This window comes from Ambystoma mexicanum, chromosome 9 (assembly GCF_040938575.1).
Source record: "Ambystoma mexicanum isolate Mex_15411 chromosome 9, UKY_AmexF1_1, whole genome shotgun sequence".
Classification (NCBI taxonomy): Eukaryota; Metazoa; Chordata; class Amphibia; order Caudata; family Ambystomatidae; genus Ambystoma; species Ambystoma mexicanum.
In genome coordinates, this window is record NC_090931.1 from 529,016,368 (window position 1) to 529,041,539 (window position 25,172).

A 25,172-nucleotide genomic window follows, 5' to 3' on the forward strand; every position below is an offset into this window, starting at 1 on the left:
ACGCCGTGCTCTCCATCTGCCTCGGGGCAGGGTGCTGTAACCAGTTTCTTCACTGGATAAGGGGAGCAGGCCTCTTGACTTCAGAGGACTGCTGTCCGTCGTTTACTGCACGAACGGTAAGTTTCGAGTAATTCTAATGTCTTTAAAGTCTTTAGTAATGATGTTTCTTGTTTTGCAGGGTTCCGGCGATGGCGGATGACGGGCTGAAGTGAGTTGAAGATGGAGCCCATGTGATGAATAGAAGCGCCTGGAAGCACGTAAGTAAGCGCTTGTTGCCTGCTTCACGATGCGCTCTAACTGTCTTTTTATTTTGCAGGTACAAGTTCGGAGCGGCTGCAGGGTGCCGGAATACCCACTGGGTTAGATGTGGAAAGGAGTAATGGCACGTGAGTATTAAAGTTCCCCAATGTCTTTAAACGCACCTTGTTTTGTCTTTCAGATGCGGGATGCAGCGCCGAAGGCCCCCGGAGCGTGCAAAGAGTTGGTAAGCTTTTGTCTTTCAGATGCCGGAATGCAGCGCGAGGCGTTGGTGACAGCCGATGGACCAGGTAAGTGAAGAGCTGTCACTGAAGACCGTAATGCTAACCTGTTCTTTCTTGTCTTTATAGGTGTTGCTGAAGACTGGATTCAGGATGGTAAGCCTTTTTCCTTAGGCCCAGGATCAGATGCAGAAGACACGATGAGCGTTCTGCTGCAGAGGATGCAGAATAACGCAAAGCAAGATTCATCCATCGGGTGTGGTTTAAATAGCCTCCTGTAGTGCTTAGGTGTCTCCTTCCACAGCCACGCCTAGGTAAGAAAAGAGTTCCTGCTTTCCAGAAGAGTTCCAGTGTTCTGAATCTAGGGAGTGGCTCCTGCCCCACCCAACAGGAAAAGTAGTTCCAAACAGAAGAGGATCAGAGGCTCAACTGGCAGGCAAGTAAGCAGCATGGTCTGCTGCAGGTAAGTCCACCCAAGCATTATGAGCCCGGCGCTTCCAGCGCTGGGACTGGGCATATTTATGAGCCTGGTGCCACTGGCGCCAGGACTGGGTCCAAAAGGTCCCAATTGGGACTGGTTGGCACTCGGAACCTGGGTTATGGATCTGCTTCCAAGGGAGTTGGGAAAACCCTGACCTTTTGGAAGCAGAGATCATGACATTTCATGCATTTGCGAGATCAGGAATCCGCAATTCCCCAAATGAAATGTTTTGGGCAAGTCGATTTTCCGTCAGATAGTGTGGTAGGAGTGATGGACCAGGAGCAGATGTAATAGTGAGGGGGGCAAATGTGTTAAGCTTTGTTTAGGATATGTAAAATTGTCTTATATTCTCTGTTTGGAGAGGGCCTTATGTGTATAAAGATCTCAAAATGAAGAGCTAGCAAGCATTTCATGCATTGGAAACCTGTTGGTGCCATATGAACATATGATTTCCGCCTGTATGAAAGGAGGAGGAGGAGCATGGCCTTGCGGGGGAAATGGTGCCCTTAGCGAAATGAAGTCACTGTCACCAGTGGAAGTGGGCGTTGCTTTGATAACTACAGAGTAATAATGGATGCTCATAGAAGACTGTAGCTTGCCTTCCCTAAATCCAAGTGTAATGCTTAGGAAAGTATGTGAGATCTGCACCTTGAGAAAAGGGAATTAACATTTAAAAATAATGCATTTTTCAGAATTGTCTTTTTTAATTTTAGTCATAATTTATTAATTGCCATTTGTTGAGCCTCTTACAAATAAAATTCTCCTCAGAACACAAGGGAAAATACTTAAGTGATCAGTGGCTTTGGCAGGAGGCGACCAGGGAAGGATACATGAGAATTCAGTAAGCAATTGTGAACAGGTGAATCCAGGTGTCTGTAGAAAGTCATCATTTTAGTTGGCTCATTGGCAGTGTCAGGAACAAGATCAGAACCAATAGGAGAGTGGCACAGGTGCTTGGGATAAGACACGTTTAAGAAAATCGAAAAAAGAAAGCACAAATATTTAGAATATTTGTCAGTTGTTTGTGTAGGATTCAAATTGATTTTCTAGAATACTTCTTCTTTATTAAAATAATTCAAAATGTATTATAATTATTTAGTGATGAATATGTCTTTTACCACAATACATCAAGCAATTAATAAGCATAATTATTCCAATGTGCATATTTAAAAAACATAAATATTGCTAGTAAATCAGTATAACAACGATTTTACTATTTATGAACTTCTTGAAATTCATTAATCTGATAACACAAATAACACATTTACAGTTAAACCCAAATGTAATTGTAATTGTATTCATTTATATAGTGCCCTTTGTCGATTTTAATGGCCTCAATGTGCTTTGCAGTTGGAACGCCCTCTGGGACCGAAGTCCATGTATGGAAGATTCTAAGAGTTATGTTTAAGATGCGTGTGTGCATTCTGTCAAGTAGGACTTGGGAGGGTTGACTGGGGCACCCAGTAAGCAGCCCCGAGGTCAGGCACGTGGTGTGATGTTGGTGGTTTAGGATAGAGTGCTAGTACTGAAGATTCAATGTGTGCCTAGCTAGACCAAATATTTTATGTAAGTTATCGCTGTATACTAATGGCAGAGGTTTTGAGGTACGTCAGGGGTTTTAGTGTGGACGGCTATGTGAGCTGCTAGACCGGATTTGCATAGCCATAGTTGCATTTCAAAGTGCATGGATGGGGAGCTGTGCCTTTCTTTGAGTGCAATAGGAAATAAATTAAGTAGATCTTGCCAACTATGGACCTCTCAGGAGCGTCTGATCTCGTTGACCATCAGATCCTTACCAAACATTTCACCACAGCTGCATCATTCTCTCTGAACGCTGCTAGTTGGATCTAATTCTTTCTCTCAAACAGAACAATAACTGTCTTTGCACCTACCGCATCTGCTAATCCAGTAGTTATCTATTGTGGAATCCCTCAGGGTTCTTGTGTTTCTCCCACACTTTACAACTTTTTCACAAAGCTCCTCTTTGATCGTCTTGATAGCTTGGGTGTCACCTACACGAATTAGGCAGATGACACCCAAGTCCTCATTACGCTCACTGGCTGCTATGACAAAGACTCAAAAATGTTAAATGAAATTTACCTTGAAATTCAGGTGTGGATGACCACCCACAGCCTTTGTCTAAATGACAAGACGGAGATTCTGATCATTGGATCTCAAGCTTGTCTAATACTTGGTACACGATACAAGATTTTCAACATTGATGGGAACATCATTAAAGTTGCCAATAAGGTCAAACCTTTAGGCATCTACTTAGACTCCACTCTCTCCCTCAGAAAACAAGTCAATGCTACAGCTTCAACTACAGCATACACCAACAAACTAATCAATGCCTGCAAACCTTACTTGTCTACTAACAGCTGCCTTACGCTCGCCAGGGCATTGATTTTATCTAAGCTGGACTACTGCAATGCGCTATTCTTAGGCTCTACCGAACACAATCTGAATAATTTACAAGTTCTTCAGAACAATGCTCTCAGATCTGCTTTAAATATCCAACGCTCTAATCACATCTCTGCCACTAGACGGGATACACACTGGCTCCCAGTGCATGACAGAATCTTGCTGCGCAAGCTAGTCATCACGCATAAATGCCTGTCAAACACAGCCCCTAAATATTTGGCTGACAAATTCACCAGGAACCAACCTTCCAGACCCACAAGATCCTTCTACTTGCACAGTCTCAACATCCCTAAGTACAAACTGAAAACTGCAGGTGGGTCCAACTTCCCTGTGCTAGCTGCAAAGTGCTGGAACTCCTTCCCTACAGCCATCAGGGCTGAACCTTCTTTTTGGACCTTTAGATCTAAAGTGAAAGCTTGGCTCCTTGCCCAGCAACATTAAACTTAACTCTTACCGCTACCACCACTTATATTCGCCACCTACTCTTTCTCTGTTGTGCTGATCTTACTACTTTTATTTATATGACCTGTGTTAGGTTAGTGTTTGTGGTCCCAAGTCTGGCTCTTGTCCTACTACCGTGGTTTCATCCGTTATGTAGGTTTCTTGACCACTTTGTAACCACTTTTGACCATTAGGTATCTTGGATCTAAGGCCAACTGTGAATTGCTCCACTGCCGCTGCAGCCTCTCTGTATTATTCCTGAGGTTGGCACATTGACCAATTTGTAACCCATGTCAACAAGCCATTTGTCAACTGTTTCTATGTGTATGTACTTGTAACAATTACCTATGCTCAAGCGCCCAGATACCTCAGTGTTAGGTGTGCTCCACAAATAATAAACTAAACTATGGCTGAGTCCAATGTTAGGGACGGTTTTTCTAAAGTCCAACTAAGGGCTTCATAAAACCATATCTGAGACAATACAAAACTCCACTCTTACTATAGGGCTGTACCACCTGAAAACATTTGGTAGCATAGACAGATCAGCCAGGCTTATTTTAGGAGGGAGAGAGGGCTGTAGCTTGGTACAAAGAAACTGTAGCATACATATGGTCCAAAGAAACACTACAACATTATGTATTTTAAAATAAAGGGTTTATGTAAATACAAGTAGGCCAAGATAAGCTTGGTAAGTACTATCACAAATCATATAAGCACAATTTAAAAACGAACTCCATACGTATGGTATACAAACCACAGTATAACATTATTTAGATTACAGTAAGCAGTCTAGGTGAGTCAAACGTATACACATTCAGAATGGCATCAAGCTATTCTTGGGGAGTAAAACCAGGTTAGCTATGCTTTCAGAATATAATAAGTAATTCAACACACTTAATTAGACCAACACTGTTACAAATATCTCCTGCAACTTATGCAGCTTTGTTCTAATATGAATGGATACAGTTACACACCAATGATACTTTTTAGAACTCATTTAGGTAATAACTTAACTTGTATACTTTAAGCTACTCAAGGATGAGTAAGAACCTACTGAAACTATTTTAGACGTGCCCAGAAGCAATTCAAGGAAAGCACAACCCAACAGGTGAGTACTTTACCATGAACTCTTCTAACCACACATGGAGTGACTTCAGTCAGGCAAAAAAGAATACGTATTTGAATTAACTCAGCAACCTGACAGTTTAAAACGTGTAGCAGCTATTCAAGGTCAGTAAGTAACCTATGATATGCACGTATTATACTATTTCTATTATAGGAAGAGATAGTTTAACCAAGGATACTTTTCAGAATTATAATATACAGTTTTAAGGTAAGTAGGAAATGTATGACTATTTTAGAAGTGCTCTAAAGCAGTTTCGGGAAAGTATAACCCAACACTTTCAGAAAGATGCAATGTATTTCGAGGTAAGTAAGGGACCTCATACTTTTAAGAAGGGCTACAAGCAACTCAAAGACAAGTATTAACTCCACGACTGATTTAGAAATGCACTAAAGCAGATCAGGAAAAGAAAGACCCAATAACACACATTTGGAAGAGAACACAACTAATCAAGGTAGGTACATCCTTTTGGAAGGCTTTTACGCTCAGTTACTTTGGAAATTATTAAACTGTACCAGCTCTATTACTTTGTAAAGGTGTGAACCACAATTAAAAGCTAGTAAAATTACGTCTATGCTTTGTAAAGGCTCAACAAGCAACTTAAAGGTAAGTATTAACATTAGACACGTTGTCATGTGTTCTATTGCAGAGGAACAGTTGTCACACTAACTCATTTGCAAGTAAGTACGTTTACACTTTCAAGATAGATGCCTTATCATCAAAGTCCTTCCCTAGTCTATGGCATGAATTTTCTCAGAGGCAGAAGATGGACCCTAGTGGTCTAGGAACCAGCTGCAGGCAGGTCAGGATAGGGTTCAGATGCAGGAAAGTCAGAGTTCCAGAGGGTACCTTCTTCAACAAGTAAGTATTCTCTTTAGAGTTAGTTAAGTGTTCAGGGACTTTTATAGGAGGCTGCCTATATGCGTTCCAACCAAGTTTTTTCCACGTAGAATGGCAGAGGAAACCTAAGAAACAACAATCAAATGCGAAATGACAAAAAAAAAGAAGGGGCCCACCATTCGAGAGTGCATTACCACAGCTGATCTGACAGCCTGCGAGTAATAATGACTAAAAGTCATGAAAGTAGTTTCATGGTGAAGCTAAAACTAAAGTCTAGCCTCCACCACCCTACCCTTCCAGCACCTTAGGGCAAACAATGGGTAGCCTGCAGTGGTTGAAGTGTACGAAAAGAAATAGTGGAGCTATGTTCCCTACTGGTCTGCACCGTTCCCCACAAACCCCATCGCCACACCCCCTCCCATGCACAACATAAACCCCCAAATGCATGCGCATGCAGTTTAAGGGCACCCCGGGACTGGGCAATTTCGGAACAACCCAATACCATATACCTTATGTAAGGTAAAAGGTGATGGAATAGCAAGGGGGACGTCTGGCCACCAATAAAAGACAGAGGGACAAAGCCACAAGTTGATGGGCCCCAGAAAGTGTCCCTTGAATTCCCATAATAGGAATTCTAGCTTAGCAGTGCACAAAATACAATGGTGGCACTGTGCCCCGAAAGTATGGAGTTGCCTGTTTCTAACCAGTTTGGGGCAGAACAGATTGATCAGGCGATCAAATGGAGAATAACGAATCCCCCAGCAAACTAACACATCAGGAGAGCGTGGTTTGCACTGAGACATTCCTTTGCACACTTCTGTTCGGGCAGAATTAAATAGTTTGACTTTTTGCCTGACTTCTGTATCTCTTACATTTGATGGATTCTTTGCGTATTGATTCCCTTTCTCTCCCAGACAGGCTTAATACAAAGCCTGACAAGTGGCTTAGTTTTATCTGCTCAGTCTTAAGGCTCCAAAGGCAGGAGTTTGCCAAAGGGGTGGGTATGAGCGAGAGAGAACCCTGGGTGGACACCATTCAACCTGGCTGGGTCCTCCTGCATTAATCAAAATGAAAGTTGTAGTTGATTACTCCAAGACTTGAGGAGTGAGAGGGACGAGGGGTTGAGGGAGTGTTACAGGACTAACCGTTGTCACTGTGTGCGAGGTGGAGGCAATCTTTGACCACTGGCCGCATGTGACCCAGGACTGGTGGCTGTAGTCAGCCTGAAACCAGTTCAGACACGATTTTAATAAATATTTTCATATTGCAGCCTTCCCTATGGACCACCAACTTTTTGCTGTTTTTAACTTGTCCTGAATTCTGAAGGTAAGTAAATGATTTTTGCTTTACGTACCTTGCTTAGATCATCGATTTTGGGGGCACTAAGGTAAAGGCTACAAGTGCAGAGGGACGGTCCGCCATTACAAAATCTCTGGTTTGTTTTACACAGCACACATCACCTTACAGTGAAGTGCGGCACGGGTACTTTTGAATTGCGTTTTCTTTTGATTAAAGTTGCATGATGTGTCCAAGATGGGCTCCTGGCAGCATAAATTCTGTGTTTTTAAAACTTCTCGCATGCAATTTTCTTTTTGTCGCATAATGCTTTTTAGAGAACCATACACTTTTGTGCTTGTCCTTTGGCCATTCTTATGGTTGGAGATTCCATATAACAAAGCCCTGTCCCAGGAATAGCCTTGGATTTCCAGGGCGAGGTGGCAGCATGCGTTTGTGGCAGGATATGGGGGGTGGGACTGTTGTGGTCACAGACCACATCCTGGTCGTAGTGGGCCGTTTGCTGGGCAGGTGTGATGGCCAAATGTGGTCCAAGATTGGACAGTCGCTGCCAGTTTTAATGGTGCAGAGCCTTTCTGTCGGTGTGTTCAGAGGTGACTCCAGCTCATATTTATGGTTTTATGGTACAAGGACTCCTGCAACTATTCTTCAGATAGTGATGGACTACCTCAATGCTTTGGTCACCATCCTACGTTAGCACTTGCGACTTTGCAGACTCGACTAGTGAGACAAGAGGCCTTCCCAGGCCTTCTGGCTCCCACCAGGGTTCAACAGGTAAAACGTTCTACGCTACCTATCCCTCGTATGGATGGGATTAGTGGAGTTATGATTACAACCCTCACCGGTCTTCCCCCTATGGTGGTGGGATTGGGAGATGGCACCTAGACAACTTTGCTTGCTTCTTACATGTTGGCTTTGCGAACACTAGTTCTACCTCCTTAAAAGACTTCCAATTCCCTGTAATGGGGTTAACTTCAGACGTTGTAGCACTAGGCCCCATCTCCTTTAGGATGGAAGGACTTTTTAAGTGAAAGGGCCTTTTTTATAACACAGTGTGATATTGTTCTGACTGTTAATAACTTGCTTAATTCTAAATGACTACTTACCTTTGTTTCTTCACTTGCTTTACTACATTTGCATGTGTAAACATGTATACCACACATGAATCAATGCCTCCTGAACCATTTGTACTACTTCATGGACATATTTTAGATATTATTTCCTAACTGTATACCTCATTGACTTCTTGACATATTCTCATAGAGCGACATTTACTGTAGCCCTCTATACATAAAAACATGCACATGTATTAACACTTATTGCACTAATGGGTCAACTGTGGAAAGCACAACTCAACAAAATACCTTCTGTGCCTTGTATTAAACAGAGAACATTCCCTGTATTGAAGCATTTTCTCAATATTTAGTGTCTGTTGGTGTTTTAAGTGTCCCCACACATCTTGCTACTTGGCTCTTCTTTCTGTTGCCTTGGGCCTTCTGCTTCTGGTGCTCACCACTTGGGGACCGCTGTTTACTGGGTATTAGGGCCTAAAGTGCACCTACCACTTTGCTGAGATAACGGCAGAAGTTAGAGCATGGTAATACGAGGACAAGAGCCTCAAAACTTCCACCACAGATCTGGCTAGCTGAGCATCTTTACAGATAAGGCTTGAATTGTCTTCTTCCCCACCCTGTCCTGGCATCTGGTTCTAGTCCCAATGCAAGATTCTTGTCTGATTGCCTGATGAATTGCAGTCTCATGCCAAAAGGGATCTCTGCTACACCTCCTTACATCTACTATCATATTCTCTCCCCAATCACCTCCTCAATATACTCCCCCTCTCTCCTCTTGGAATCTTGTTTAACCACCTTGTCACTGTACTTCACCCCTTGGCTCATAGAATTTCTTCCAGCCAACCCTCCAATGTACTCCTCCTCCTTCCCTTCCTTTACTCTTCCTTATGCACATACTCTATCAGAATTGTCCCTGGAGCTAGTATGATAGCAAAATCGTCTGTCTCCTCCCTCCTCCCCTCACTTGTTTTTTTCCTCCCCCCTCCAGCTCTATCTGAAATGTCGTCAGGCCTAGTACGATAGTCGCTTGTTTTGTTCCCCCAGCCTTTCTGCACCCCTCTTCCTCACCGTTTGTTTTCTCCGGCTCTACCAGAAATATCGCCAGGCCCAGTACGGTGGTCGCCTGTCTCTTTCCATTTCCTTCCCGCTCTCCCCCTCCCTTCCTTATCTATGTCTTAGCTCTTGCACTGTCTGAAATGTCATCAGGCCGAGCACGACAGTTAATTTCACATCCTTACTGTTCATGGCCTGTAAGAATGTCATTGTATTTTCCCTTGTTCCCTCGCTTGCCTTGAAGCGCTTTGCAACACATTGTGTATAGGCACTATATAAATAAACTATCATATCATATCATAAACCACCTCCCTCCTGTTCCTATTTACCACCACCTTCCTGTTCTCCACCTCACTCCTCCTCTGACGGCTTCTGGCCATCTCTCCAACCTTGTCAGCTTTTGTGATGGCTTGAAAACAACACTGTGGGCAAGACCCCTAAGGTGGGAATGCTACTTGACACCGCCTTAATGTCTAGAAGCAATGCAGGCTGGAGCTTTAGTAAGGGGTGAGAGGAACCCAAGATTAAATATCTTAGATAGTCCATAGACAAGAAATGAAGTGGTTTTGTAAAGTAAAATTACCTAACAGTGCTCTAACCCGGTAGAAAAGGAAAGAATCCAGATGCTGGACGGGGACAATAATACATGGAGGGTCCCCTGGGTTGTAGGTCGGGAATCCGCTTTGCTAAATACCTAAACTACGGTGACTAACCTAGAGAGGACGTAGAACCATTACAAGAACACTTTCCTTCTACTTTGTTCCCCTTTTTATATGAGAGCTTCATCTGTCGCCTTACCAAAACACCTGCACTCCTCACAAAGTGTGCATGAGGGATTGGACCGCCCCTGTACGAGATGCTCTTAGGCTTGGGTCATACTTGCATTTCAAAACTGATTAGTTTAACTGTTTGCTGATTTCCATCGCTTTGAGTGCCCCACCTCTAAATTCGCAAAGTTGTGACCCAAAGTTTGATTGTGGCTGGCTGCCATCTTGGGATTTTGTTGTGCCTTTCTTCAGTGCTCACTCAGGGCTTCACAGTTAGGGTTTGTGCATGACCACACTCTGCGATAACTGAAAACGAATGAAATGTAGGTTTCTTGATGCGCTGTCACCACATATGCTCTCTGACTGCAGAGAGCATACGTTCTAGCTCACACAATGTGTTTTATGGATTCTAGCATTCTTGTGGCAGTATTACCTAGGCAGTTGGGGAGTAGCATACCATCCTCCTTTGGTATCCCTAATAGTACATCATCTGCGTTAGGAAGGGTCCTAGTGGTATTTGTGTGCCTGTGAACAAGGCATAAGCGTAGTTTTGCATTTCTTTTTTTTTATTAGCAAACATACCCATTTGATTAGCAAATTTGGACTAATGTTGTGGATGTCTCAAGAAGTTATTTGTACCCAAGACATGAAATTAGCAACAATACAGCAGTTTTGCGTACTGCTAAAATAAGACATTAGTGAGCGAAGTCTGGCCTTGCAAATTCTTTAAACTTTACCTAGACTTGCAGGTCGGGTTACTTAGTTTACCTATTCAACCGAAGAGAAATGCACTGGACCCATAGCATCAGAGGACAACAAATGTTAAAAATGCGATTTCTGTAAAATGTTGTATGCCACTACAACCCCACTTTATATTTGGCATACTGCTGTCACCCCGAAGCCAGCCATGCACAGTGAAACATGTATTTGACATTTACTGCAAAGTAAATGTAAAATAAGAGGTTCAAACATCTCTTGCAAATGCTACTTGCCCTTCATAAAATCTACTCGACTATTTTTTTGTTTCATTTGTTTATTGGCAAAACAAAACAGTTCAACCGTAACAATAAAACAAATGACATTACAAAGTGAAATAAACATAAAACCACCATTTGTTTACATACCTAAGACTGTGTCTAAAAATGAAATTTACCACATCCTTAAGGAACAAGATAAAAAAAATGCATCAATTAAAACGTCATTCTGCGCGGACATGTTAACTCAGATTTCACAATATTAAAATTCCAATCCATTTAAAAAGCCCACAATTGCAATACAAATTGATCTATTCACACCACTCAAGCAGAGTTTCCAAAAATGATCAAGGTTCAGAGATTTCATTATACCTAGTTGTTTCTCAAAAAATGTCTTGTGAACAGTGCACACGAACCACAATAAAGGAGTAAGTGTTCAATGTTTCCATGGACTCCTCATCACGACAAAAACAACAAGAGGTTCTGGCTATAACCACTTCTGTATTTCCCTAGTCCCATAGATGTTCCATCTAAATTTAACAAAACCTTTTCTGATTTTCGGGCAAGGGGACATTTTCCAATAGTTTGCCAGTGTGCCTGATGTCTTATGTTCGTGACAAAGATGACTCCTACTCTTTTGCCCATGGAAATCATTAGTCAAAGTACTCCAATCATACTTCAACAAATAACCTTTGATCTTACTCTACGCGATTATGCGAGTGGCTGAAAAGACTGTGCGAGCCACAGACGAGTGTATTTAAAATATAAAATATTGGCTGCATGAATGGACACAAATAGTGTTGGGAATACAGTTTGGCCCGGCTGTCTACAGCAGGTGGTAATATATAATACAACCATAATCATAAAGCAGAGCGAGCTCTGGAGGTTAACTACAGTCTTTGGTATTGCAGTAGATTTGTAGATGTACATATTAGATGGAACTATTGATCACTTCTTTGCGGAAGCATCTAGTTCGCTTTGTGTATTCATTATGTAAGTAGAAAGAAAGCGACTAAGCAGAGTGGATTGCGTAGCAGGCAGAGAACTGGGCATACTAGGTGGAATGTTGTAGTTTGTGATCATTTGATTTCACGGTACCTGGTATAAAGCAACAGGGTGATAATATTGAATGTCAAGGAGTATGGATTTGGTCATGGGTTGAGCACCAGGGGCAAGATGTATGCAACCTGCATGTTACAGAACTAGGTTTGCCATCAAAAACATTTGATCATATGATCATGTACATTTTCAAAAGTGTTCACTCATCAATATGATGCATCTTCCCCAACAAAATGAAATATAGTTAACACTAGGGCATTTAGATACACTAACCTAAATTTTGCTGTAAAGCATGGAGATGATGCAGTGTTTTACAGTACCAATACTATAATTATGCATTATCTAACAATTTAGGAATGAAATTGCGTGACTGTCTTTTTAAAAAATATAAAGTTGACACATACTGGTCTTTGCTAGACAGGATATAAAAAGCTTAGTAAAAGAATAATCACAATTACTTCTGGTTTGCAAATATTTTGAAAAGAAATTAATTCTTGCTGAGCCCTCCCAAACATACCTTTGGCACTTAATAGTGGAGGAGATGATTACTGCTGTGCTCTCTCTCCATTAGCACTTGAAGTGAACAGAGAAAAGAGAGTGAAGAGAGCAACAAGGGCAAGAGAGGAATGCAGGGTGAGCTGTGCTTTCATTTGAGAGGGCAACTTAAATGGCTAATTTTGCTACACAAGTGTTCATTTGATTAGCAAAACTACAGAATTGCATAGCAAATTGCTATGCGACCCTGCTTATTTTATGCCTTGGTGAATACTTTAGCAGGAACTTTCTGGGAGCAGTGGTGCCACAAGGTTGCATGTGGGTAGGTGACCTTGCTCACACTTGCAGCTTCCTTTAATTGGTAAATTGGGTTATGGCCATGTCTCAAACCAATATGATGAGCCCCTGCCAAATGGCATGGTGGGTGGGCCAAGGGATCTTCCTCACACTGCTCTGGACCCCACATTGTGTAACTGTAGTTCCCGGGCCCCATGACGACCCCACTCTTTACCTCCAAGAACCAAGCCGGGGGCTCTGTATTAGTGGATAGATTAAGAGTTTCAAGATTCATGGCCAGGACAATAAACATGCAATCTGAATATCTTGAACATGGGAGCTTGTAGAAGCCCAGTATTGGAAGTGTGAAGATTCTTGGACGTGATGTATTTAGTGATTCCATTGTCTGGATTCATATGCCATGCTTACACTAAGGTGAAGCTAAAAGGAAGGTAGTATAGCCCCTTAAACTTTCATACCGGGGAAAACATGAATGATGCACACAAAAAAGGGGAGTATGAAGGATAATGAATCATAAAAAAATCAACACATTCACATATAATGCCACAGTGCTTAGTTATCCACTGTGTTCAAAAATTACGTCTTACTTAACTCCATCTGCTATATCAAATTTATTGAACCAAATTGTTTCTAAAATACAATGAGTTCAAAGGTCTTGCACACAACAGTACAAAAACATATGCAAACGGATATAAAGTGCAATGTGCTGAATCAGTCCATATAAAACAAACAATATAGAGTACAATAACCAACTAATAACGGAAGAATAATAAGTCCAATAATGAAAAATTAAACATATAGACAGACCAGAAAACAAAAGAACAATCAGTCAAATATAGAAGCCATTAACCAGAAAAACAATCGGTCTACTAGCCGAGACAACATAATAAAACAAGCACTTGTCTTCATGATTGAGCTCTTGAGGGGGTGCTTGAAAATGAAGCATATTTATGATTTGCTTCGGTTTATGGTAAATATTTCCAACAGTGATAAAGTTTGTGTGGATTTGGATTATCCAAAGTAATCAAACTTTGCCTCAGTGGGGCGGAGAAATGGTCACGGTGTCTGTTTCCACACCTATGGGACCTCTGGGAGGAGGGATATCATGTTGTCACCCCACACCCAGGAGAGTGGATTTATGTATCCTGTAGATGCCCCTTCCCTGCTGCATCCACCGCACATGCTGCAGGTCTCATGAGTGCCCCCATAGAATCCTCCTAATTTTTCACCACGTCAGAAATGGTCTAAAATTGGATGGAATGCCTCCCTGCATCAATGACTTTGACATACTGATTTGGCAACCACACTCAGTGGTTCCGAGGGGCAGAGCCTGATTAACAATGTATTGTAGTCATTATTTATATAGCGCCATTTTCCAATGTGTATGACCTCAATGCGCTTTGTGGTTGGAACGCCCTCATGGACTGAAGTCCAGGTATGGGAAAACGTTCTAAGAGAAGACTTTAAGGTGCATGTGTGCAATCTGCCGAGATAAGGACTTAGGAGGGCTGGCTAGGCTCCAGTAGGCAACGCAAGTGGTCAGGGTCGTGGGTGGGTGCGGTCGGTGGTCAAGGCAGAGTGCTAGTGCAGGATACTGTGTGTGTGCTAAGCTAGACCGAATTTGTCATAAGTTGTCGCTGGATATTAATCACAGAGGTGTTGAGGCAAGTCTGCGGTTTCAATGTGAGAAATTATGTGAGCAGCTAGACCAAATTTGACATAGCCATAGCTGCATTCTAGAGTGTGTGGATGGAGAGCCATGCCAGTGGCAAATGCTCACAGACATGGTACATGTATGCCTACCGTAAACTCGTACCGAGTTTACATGTTTATCAGATTTCTTTTCTAGCCCTGTGGTCCGTTTACCCCTAAGTCTCCCAAGGCAATAGGCTGGTCGTCCGAGTGCATCTTCCTGTAGGGTTAGAATGCTACCATGGTGAAGGACCAAGCTAATGGGATTCTTTGAGTACAGTAGTCAAATAAATTAAATAGACATAGCTACTGTGTGTCTTCCACGTTCTAAGAAGATTAACCAAGTAATCAAATAAGCATGATGGCCGGGATCACTTGCATGTCGTCACTGTGCATTTCAGCGGCTAACCTGAGCAGTTATAGGTGCAAATGCGTTGCTGGCAAGTAAATTGGAGCGTCATGGGTGGACTGAAACCTTGTACGCATAATGCTTTGAGTGGAACAAAATGTGTAAGTTAGATGCTGTGCCAGGCCACCAACATATCTCGGTCCAACCCTTTGGCATGGCTTTTGCTGGTATTGTAAGGGTCTCACCTAGGATATACTTCCCGCCCCCAAAAGAAACAGCTGTCTACGTGCTTTGTGTTTTATGCCCTCAGGAGCATTTTAGTACGTCACCATTCCTACCCCCAAATCCATCTATGTGCATACCATGTTCTATACCCAGGTTTAACTGACGCACTTCATCTGTACCTCCAGTGAACCTATGAATCGAGCATTCTGAGTGCTTGGGCAGGCCCCTTTGATAATTAATGCAATCCATCTAAGTGCGTAACATGTCCTAGCCCCATAATCAAACTAGGCGTGCTTAAATTGCTACATCTAGTGATCCACCTAATCGAGCATTCTGCGTGTTTAGGGCAATCCCCCTTTGATATTGGATAGGGGAGGGTCTTCCGGTGCAGGGCCTCTAGGTATTTGGCCTAGACGGGAGTTTGGATGCAGCCCCGGGTGTATTTCAGGCCGCATCTGTTGTCCAGACCCTTTTCAGTGGCAACGTACAAGCTACTATCACACCCATGTTAATGCTACCCCAAATGCTTGGTTAACAATGTTGGTATTAGGCAGAGACCCCTGCTGGCTGACTTTTTCTAATAGCCTACGCTCCCTCCTGGTACCACAGGGTTGCTACGATGTGTGGTAACAGTTATCCCTCTGGTAACTAATCATTACCACCTATTCTTTAAAATTGCCTGTTAACTCATGCCCAAATTACCATTAAGCAACTTGCTCGTGTTTAAGGTGCCAATGAGCAATTTGCTGAGGGGCAAATTGGTCATGGACAATATATACCCCTGGGTAATTGGCTATGGACAAGATATTTGAGTACAAATGGGTCATTTATAACCTGCTCATATATATTCACACACAAAGGGCCCCACATGAATGTAGTCCAAATTCACGTGTGCCACTTTGCATGTTAGACTAAACAAAGAAGCACCATTGCAAAATTAGTTATTTGCTAAATTAATAATACAACACAATGATTTCAGGCTTATGATTATTTTCGTGAGAGTTTCTCTGTTCTAATATCACTATGAAAGATGTATAGTTCTGATCCGCATGGCTAGGGCTCCAGTTCAGTATTGCTTGAAATAATATTCACTTTTGTGAACTGTCAACCATTGTGTTGGCTTTTTTTCGTGGCTGTTTTCCTCGTTTGATTTGCCTCTCTTTGATTAATGTTATTTTATAAGTGCAAATGAGGCAATTTGATTGTTTTACTCATTTATTTGCCCATTTGCTCCTTCATTTGTTCATCTTAGAGAAATCATGGACAGACATGGCACTTTACCCATGAGCGAGTCTGAGATGATGTTTCTTGCGAATAGTGAGAATTTTGCATTAGCGAAAAATGCGTGATTTTGTAATGTTCAATCCCTTTAGAGGGAAAAGACTGAATGAGACTGCACGAAGTGCCCCCAAACTCTAAAGAATTTTACATGGCATTTTTTTATGTTGCAAGTTATCTGCCAGCTGTCTTACATGATGTCTCCAGCTATAGGAGTTACAGAATCCTTTTATTTGTGTTCCTGCACAGTGGTGCCACCTGGAAGCCCTGGACCGATGACACGACATGAATCGTATGAGAGCTTGACCTCCGACCCCAGTGGTCAGGAAGATGAAGAATGGCTTTCTCAGGTAGGAGCTCGAAAGAAGTGTTGGAGTACAATTGGTGTTGACCAGTAATTAAATAATTCAATTTACAACAATGTTGATTAAATGGAAAACTATGAACCTCTGGCACTTCTGCTGGATCACCCATTTAAAGCAACGCTATTGCTCGGATAAAAAAGTGATAGGACGCCTTCCATATTACTTTTAGCCGGTCTATAGCCCATGCCACATTTGGAATAGGAAGAGGTCCTCCCACCGACCTCTCCTATGAGCCAAGATCCTTGTTCATATATCAAGGGAACAGCCATTGAATCCTTGTCTGCATGGTTAATTCATTTGCTGTTTCAGTGTAGGAATGGTTGTTTTAGGCTTCTCTGGTCAATTGATACAGCCATCCTCTGAAAAAGTGCAGCTCAGATCATGTATTTTATGTATTGCGATTTGAATTTTTCTGTATACAGCTATAAGGTCGCCTCAGGTCTCAAACATGATGATTACACACAACACAAATAATTGAATTGAAATAGTGAATGTTTTAGTGAAAGCGTAATGTACTGGAACTTTCAAAACATTTGATGCAGGTGGACGAAAGTGTTTGATCTTATCAAGTAGGTTGTTAAGTTTTATTTTTTAAATCGTCTGACAATTTATAGCATTTTGTGGTGTGCTTTAGAAGTCATTGGAAGGTCTACTCCCTACATTTATTTTATGCCTGCCATGTCAGCAACCTTTTATTGCATGCTAGCAATACAGGGAAAACCTCTACATCCTCGGTGTTGTGTGGTTTACAGTGGCAGGGAGTGGTCTTTTCCTTGTCACAGAATGCAGAATTTTCAGTGAAAGCCAAGTAAGGGAGATAAACTGGGATCTTGTCAAATATGTATTTGTTGTAATTCCTTAACGAGAACACCCACTTGGCTCCTTTCTTTTTGCGTGAGGGATGCCCATGCAGGATGTAGGAAAGGGGACTATGGACTAGGAGTAGGTTAGTCACTCGGGTGAGTAACACTTAATTTCTCCACCATACACATCACCTTTAATGATATTAGTTGTGCAATACTGGTAATACCAAAAGTAATCCTACGTTATTTTCACAAACATATTTCGGGAAAGTGCAATCTGGTGTTGACAATACCTAGATTTATTTCAATCTCGAATCGATTTGCCATAGATTTCCTCCTCTCTCATTCCTGATTGTCTAACCGCTATTCAGGCATGGTGCACTACTAATGATCTCTGTCTTAATAGCAGTAAGACTGAGATCCTCTTTATTGGGACACCTGTGCCCATTTTCCCTCCTGCTGTCTAGCCGCCATTCTGGGGCCCTCTAGCCTCACCATCTACTGAAGCCAAACATCTTGGGGTCATCTTTGACTCCTATCTCTACTTCACCCCTCACATCATGGACCTTGCCAAGAAGGCCCACTTTCAGCTTCACCTCCTCTGAGGCATTCTCCCTTTCCTCACCTTCCCCAGAAGCTCAATGTCTCCAGAGCTCTGGTCCTCTATGGCTTGACTACTGCAACACCCTCTTCCTCAAATCTGCCCCTTTCCTCCCTTCGCCCCCTTCAACTAATCCACAATAGGGAAGACTTATGCTTGGCCTCAAGCCTTGGCCTCAAGCCTAGGGACCATATCTCTCCAGTCCGAAAATCTCTCCACTGGCTCCCTGTGGCCACGAATATCAAATTCAAGGCCCTCTGCATCATCCACAAGACTTTCTGCGGCCTGGGAGCCCAGTATCTCCAACTTTCTCTCCCTAAATACCTCCCTGCTAGAGCTATCCGTTCTTCTAGCTCCAACTCTCTGCTGATCAAATGCTTCTCCAAGCAGAGAGTGGGGGGTAGATCTCTATTCCTCCGCAGGTGCATCCCTCTGGAACGGCCTCCCTACCCCTCTCTGTCTTGAGACAGATCACCTTAAGTTCCATAAGCTTCTTAAGATGTTCCTTTTCGCCTCCTCCTTCTCTCTTCCCCCCCAGATCCCCCTGCTAGTCTCTTCCTGTTGCTGTGACTGGTTGACTGTGTCCCTTATGATTCTCACTGGGGTCAGGCCCTTCTTCGACCCGTTTCCCCTGCTGCATCCCTGCCTACCTGCACTTTCCCTCAGGCACCCTTTCCTGACTAGCATTCCAAGACTGGTCCGCCCCCCTCCCTTGCACTGTTTGACACCTCCCTCTGGCTCCCCCAGGCACTTGCCCACCTAGGCACCCTTTAGCACTTGCTCAGCTCTCCTGCCTGGGGCCCCTCCCTCCCGCACTTCTCCCTTCACCCTCTCCCTAACCGCCCTCTCGCCCTGATCTGCCCCCCTCCCCCTGCACTTCCTGACACTGCACTTGCACGATCCGAATGTCACAAGGCCTGCTGTATAGGCAGCATACAAAAGTCCCACAAAAAAAAAACACATTAAAAAAAAAGTCCTCATACTGGCATAAAATATTGCCCCATTTCCTTTTACTTTGGGCATGCTGGGCTACCAGTGGTCGAAGGGGGCGGGAGCGGTGCTTCGCTACTTTAAAAAAAAGAGTTCATTTTCCTATACTTTCATTTTTAAAAAGAAAGAATTGCAGAATATTTTAGTTTTAAAATAAAAGTGTAGGAAGAAGTTGAAACCTGAACTTCACTGCACTGCACTGAACATTCCCTTATATAGCAGTTGTGTGTGTTTGGGGGTTTGGATTGCACGTGGGAGGGAGTGTAGTGATGGGGTTTGTGGAGGGCGGGGCAGGCCAGAAGGGAACATAGAGCTGCACTTGCACGTTCTGAATACTGACAAGGCATAGTAGGTTTGTCCTCTTTTCCTTTTCCCCCCACTGATCTTATATATTGTGTTGTTAATGTGTTTTAATGAATTTCCCACTCCTGCTTCCTCCCTTACCCTATGGGTGCTTTGAAACAGTATGTTCTTATTGTATAAGCACCTAACAAGCAAACAATAGAATAAAAATCGTTCCACACTTCTTTTTGTACACTCCGACCACTGCCTACGACAGACAAGTGCATACCAACTTGACCAACCAACAACCTACTACATGGACACGCCTAACTTATGTTTCCGATGGGTTTCCGCATAAAAGCTGGCAAAGACCCAAGGGCAGCCTCTCCGAAACTGCAGTTCCACTGTAAAAGGGCGGGCAGATCTTGGCAGTCCGTAATGGCCTCCATACTTGTTCATTCCATTCCTCGTCTGCTGAATTTGGCACATTTCACACTCTCACACTCTCAGTAATTTGGTCCACAGAGAAGTGTGGCTTAAAGAGTGAATTACGAGATATCTGAAGAAAGATAACAATAATGATTTTGTTCAACTCCGCTTGAAGCCACAGAAAGATATAAAATACATTGTTTATGATGTGCTTCATGTTGGACTCCAACCTCCATGCGCTGGATTGGGCATCGAACCTGTGCTGCTCTACACGGTCTTGTTTCCAAAACCAGTGTGCTGTCCCTGAGCTATCCTCCTGGTCCAAGGCAGAGTGAGGAGGACTTGGTGTCGGGAACGTTAATGGAAAATGTTTTTTTGTGATGTTCTGACAACCACTGCATAAACAGGTGGATTTAGTGGAAAAGTCAGTAGCTACTGATGCGTCACGGGAGGACCACATGGAGGAAACATTGCCGGGTCTGAAATTTTGGATTCAGACACTGCTTTATAGAATACGTTGCTCAAGAGTGAAATGGCTGAGGTTGATTCTGACAGGACAGAGACATTAGTAATCAAGCAGCGCTTGTTGGGGGCTATATTTCACAAGTCAGGTTACATCGGACAATCACTGTCCCTGTACTGGGCTAGAGGAAGATTTATGTTCCAGGCTTCAGTCTCAACTGTATAGTATTTGAAATCTTAAATATTACCGTTTTCATTCCAAATTAATGAAAACCTTCACCTCCTATCACACAAATCTGACGTGACACGTACACAGAATCGTGGCACAGTGATATTAATACTTTAAAAGATGGATTGCTGTGGGGGAGCTTTTGGTGAATGTTGTGAGATTAGCACCCTTGATTTTGGAGGGGAGCAGAATACATGTGTTTGCTTCAGTGTGGGCAGAATGAACAGGTGATACAGACTCTGGGCGACATATAATGCCTCTATTGGTCGTTCAGTTCTAACTTTTGTACAATATCCAGCAAAGTTGAAGGTCATTTTGCAAATATGGAGGATGACATTTTGCCAATCAAACAGTGGCTCTGGTGTTCCTGGAACGAGTGGGGGTCCCCTGGCCTTGACAAAGTTTCTTGAGGTCTCTCTGCCCAGCTGCTTTTGGTGGTGTGGATTTTCTCAGACGGGCTGTTTAATGCTAATCTTCTGCCTTTTTTATGCCTGCGTTAGTAAATCCTTTTGATAAACTAATAAAAAGATGTTAAAACATAAAATGAGGTACAAATGCTCAGTTCTCAAGGCGCCCACGTTGGAGTTCCTTTTCATCAAACCTTCGTATGAAGCATACTGCCTGAAGCTCATGTGAGCACTGAAAACTCTCCTTTTCCTTCTGCTTATTAATGCTAATTATTTTGAATCCTATTTTGCCTCATCTGCCAACCCCACATTTTTTTACTGCCCAATAAAAGAGCTCATATAAGGATTTCCAACAATTTTAGAGAAATCTAAAACCTAGAAAGAAAACTCATACCCATATGGATTTTTTTGAATTGTTTTGAACTACTGGTGCTAGAATGGAGGACAAATGGGGCGGAGGTGACACCATTGGTGGTTACCGAGACTGTAGGGTCTGTATACAGAAGCTTCACTAGCTCAAGGAATGCTGGAGGGAAGCCATATTCTGCATGCACCCGGAATGTAAAGTCCCACCCGACCTTATCAAATGTCTTTTCAGCGTCGATTGTCAAAATGACTAGACCGGATCACCCTGCCTGGCTATGACATGTAGCACTAGTCACACATTGTCTATTGAGTGTCGTCCATGTATAAACCCGGTTTGATCTTTCTGGATCAGTTGTGGGAGGACCTTTTCTACCCTTTGCACCGATCATTTGGCTAATAACTTAGCATCTGCGTTAATCAGGGATATCGGGTGATAGAAGCTGCAATCCTCTGGGTCCCGTTCCACCCCTTTTATGAAAGATTACGATGTTGGCCGCAAGCATTGACCATGGTAGACGGCCATCGACATGTGCTTCTATGAACACTGTCTCAAGCCATGAGGGTAAGCGATCTGTCTGCTTTATAAAGATCGATGGGTAGCCCGGACCGGGCACTTTGCCCGCCGAAAGGGAGCCTATAGCACGCGCCACATCAGCTTCAAAAATCGGGTTGCCTAATTCAGCTCACTGAGTAGCATTGATTTTCTGCAACCGCACACCCGCAAGGAAATCGTCTATCTGGTGCAATGGTATCGGGTCGGGCTTCAAATATACAGTTCACCGTAAAATTCTGTGAATCGTTCATTTATGTTATGCTCCCTGTTGAGGGGTGTCCCATTGTGATCCTGGACACTGATTATATTTTGTGAGGCCTGCCTAGTACGGAGGTTGGGGCACATCAGATGGAGGGGGCGGTCACCGTTTCAATAGTAGGCTGGCAACCAGCTAGAGAATGACTTCTGAACCCGCTGATTGGTAATGCGCTTCAATTCAGCTCGCAGCCTGGTAAGATGTGCAAAATTTGGGGGTCACAGGAGCGCCTGTGTTGCCTATCGTCACACAAGATGTCAGCTCTTGTTTGTGTCTCCCGTACCCGCCATGTCTTCAGCTTGTGAGCCCATCTGGAGATGCGCTGTCCCCTAAGAAAGGCTTTAAACGTGTCCAAGCAAGTAGCTCTGGAGTACCCAGGGGGCGGATTGGCTTGCCAGAAAGTGTCAGTGTCAGCTTCTAGATGTTCAAGGGAGTCCAGGTACAGCAACGCCCTTAAGTTAAGGTGCCATGCCAGCCTACTGCGCGGAGCCCCTGGCAACTCAATGCAGAGTGCATGCAGGGTGCATGGTCCGATACTGTTATTGGTAGTATCTCACATTGGCGCACGATTGATAGGGCGTTAGCGGGGACCAACCAGAAATCTAACCCTGGAGTAGGATCCGTGATGATTGGAGTAAAAGGTGCAATCCCGGTGATGTGGATGTGAAATGTGACATGCCTCTGCCAATCTGCGATCGGTCATAATGGTTTGCAAGGAGGCTTGTTTGCGCCCTTTAAAATCAAGTATGGGGTCGAGCACCGATTAAAGTAAGGTTCCCCGGGAGGTGTGTGCAGTTAGCAAAATTATGTGTGAAGAAGGAGGGGGTGTACACATTAAGAAGGGTTATGGGATGCTGCTGTATATGACCATGAAGTAGAAAATACCTCCCTTCCCTGTCTATAATTGAGTGGAATGCGCTTGTGTATTAGGATCAAAGTCCCTCTCTTTCCCCGATACAGGGAGTGTGCAGCCACCCCAACCCTCCCGCGGCAGAGCTTGCCCGATTTGACCATATCAAGATGTGTCACCTGCAAAAACATAATATCGCTCTGCAGGTCCAGCAGATTATTGAGTACATGCCTTCTCTTTATAGGGTGGCCGATCCCTTGAACGGTAAGAGTCATCAGCCGTAGCTCATACGCCATGGCCCTACCTGGGTGGTTTTTGGGTACGCTCTGATGCCAAGTAATTTGATTATCATGATACCCCTCGTATTGAGCGTTAAATACACACATATGCATAAAACATATCCACAACATACGAACCATAATATTTAACACTAAGAACAGAGTACAAACATTGGGTTAGAGAAACAGCATCCCAATACTAAGCTGAGTACGCCCATGCATGGAGAGAGGTAGGGGGGGGAGTCCAGAGAGCACCCCTATGCCACCAGCATGCCAGCGCACCTGGGAGGGAACGCCGGCAGTCCAAACAGAACCAAACCTTAACTAAAACCAACTCCAGCCAACCAAGGGGAGCCTAAAATGACCATAGGTGGCGAGCCGTGCAACGCGGGCTTTCCCACTCTGATATCGTTATCGAGATAGGTAAGCTGGCCATGGGTATCCCCCATCCATGATGCAGGCCGAACAGCGGCTGTAGGGTGGATGAGCAGTGCTGGGACAGGGGGAGGTTGGACCTTTCCATCGGAAAGGCTGCTGTGCAATAAGTTCACCATCAGATCAGCGGTCTGGTGATGTTCATGTTGGGGACCTCAGGTTCATGTGGCCTAGGCCTGATGGCCTTCTGCCTGCACGCTTTCTCTTATCTTTCAGTCACTGTTGTTGACGCTACTGAGAAGACTCAGAGCGGTTAACTTGAGCTTCCACCCCCGCATCGACAGGAAAGTCAGCGGAGATGATCTCATGCTGTCGTAGGAAACGCCACGCTTCTTCCAGTTCGTCGAAAGGCTTCTTCCAGTTCGTCGAAAGAGTGCCACTGCTTATCAAGCTGGCTACACCAGATGGCTGGAAATTTCAGGTAGAACTTGTGGATCGAACCCATTAGTGCTTTAAATAGCGGGTTGAATCTCTTCCTCCGTCCATATACCTCAGCCGAGTAATCATTGAAGAGTCGGATGTCTGCTCCCCCGACCTGCACAGCGCCTGCGGCTCGATAAGCGCATAGTATGGCCAACTTAAACTGAAAGTTGAGGAGGCGCATGGTGATAGGGCGTGGGCATTCACCCGCAGCAGGTCTTGGAATCTGAAGCTGCTCCTGGAGGAACCAGTATTTGTATGCCTCTAGGTCCCAGCCCCTCTACCTAGGTAGGCCCACCCGACGAAGGTTGTTGCAACGAGACCTGTTTCCGTGGTCCTCCACTTTAGCCCCCAGTCCCTGCACCTCTTATCAGTCCATCAAGTTCCATAGTGGCTGCCTCATAGTTGTCCTCAAGCGCACTGATGCGTGGTTCGTTGTCCGCTTCACCGTTTGGTCGGGATTGGGCATCTTGCAAATCCCACTGAATGTCTTGTACTGTGTTGTTTGTCTCCTGCATCCACTGGCTGATGACCCTCATCTCCGAGAGTATAGCTTGAAGTTGGTTCTGGATCTCCATTTTAGGTTGTTGCAATACCCAGTCACTGCGGCGGCGGTAGGGCGGTCACAGTGGCAGATGCTCAGAGATTCGCCTGGCTCAGAGAGCTGTCTCCCACTTTCAGCTAACTGAGTCACAAAGAGACACTTCGATATGTATGCCTCCACGTGGGCACCGGCAATCGGCCTCAGTGGTATTCCATATGCATGGTACCCCCAGCCCTCCTCTTTTCCGTTGAGGTGTGGAGGGGACCAGATGTTCCAATGGTGTAAAACATTTTCATAGGTGTGTAACCACCACCTCGTTTTGGTGCCAGAAGTTCCAAGACCATAAATGGACGTGGCGGCCCCCCCAAGCGCACTCCCACAGGTAGTGTTGCTCGATTGTCAGTCGTGCATGAACTGGCTGATATTGACATGCTCCGGCAGCAAGGCCTCCTCTGTGACCCAGCGGGTGTCGCGGTTCCTGAGCAACGGGTTTGCATTGTCTCTCAGTGTCTCTGCCCAGCAGTGGTGTGTAGATACCATGGGGCAGTTTCAAACAGTC

General features: G+C 44.0%; 1 protein-coding gene across 4 annotated transcripts in view; it reads left to right on the forward strand.

Moving 5' to 3' along the window:
* BCAS3 (BCAS3 microtubule associated cell migration factor) overlaps positions 1 to 25,172 on the forward strand; it is a 3,943,855-nt gene that overhangs the window by 3,812,133 nt on the left and 106,550 nt on the right. For all 4 annotated transcript variants that reach the window (XM_069615076.1, XM_069615077.1, XM_069615079.1 and 1 more), the window contains one exon: positions 16,593 to 16,693. In XM_069615076.1, coding sequence (XP_069471177.1) covers positions 16,593 to 16,693 — 101 coding nt within the window. The remainder of the gene's footprint in view (positions 1 to 16,592; positions 16,694 to 25,172) is intronic.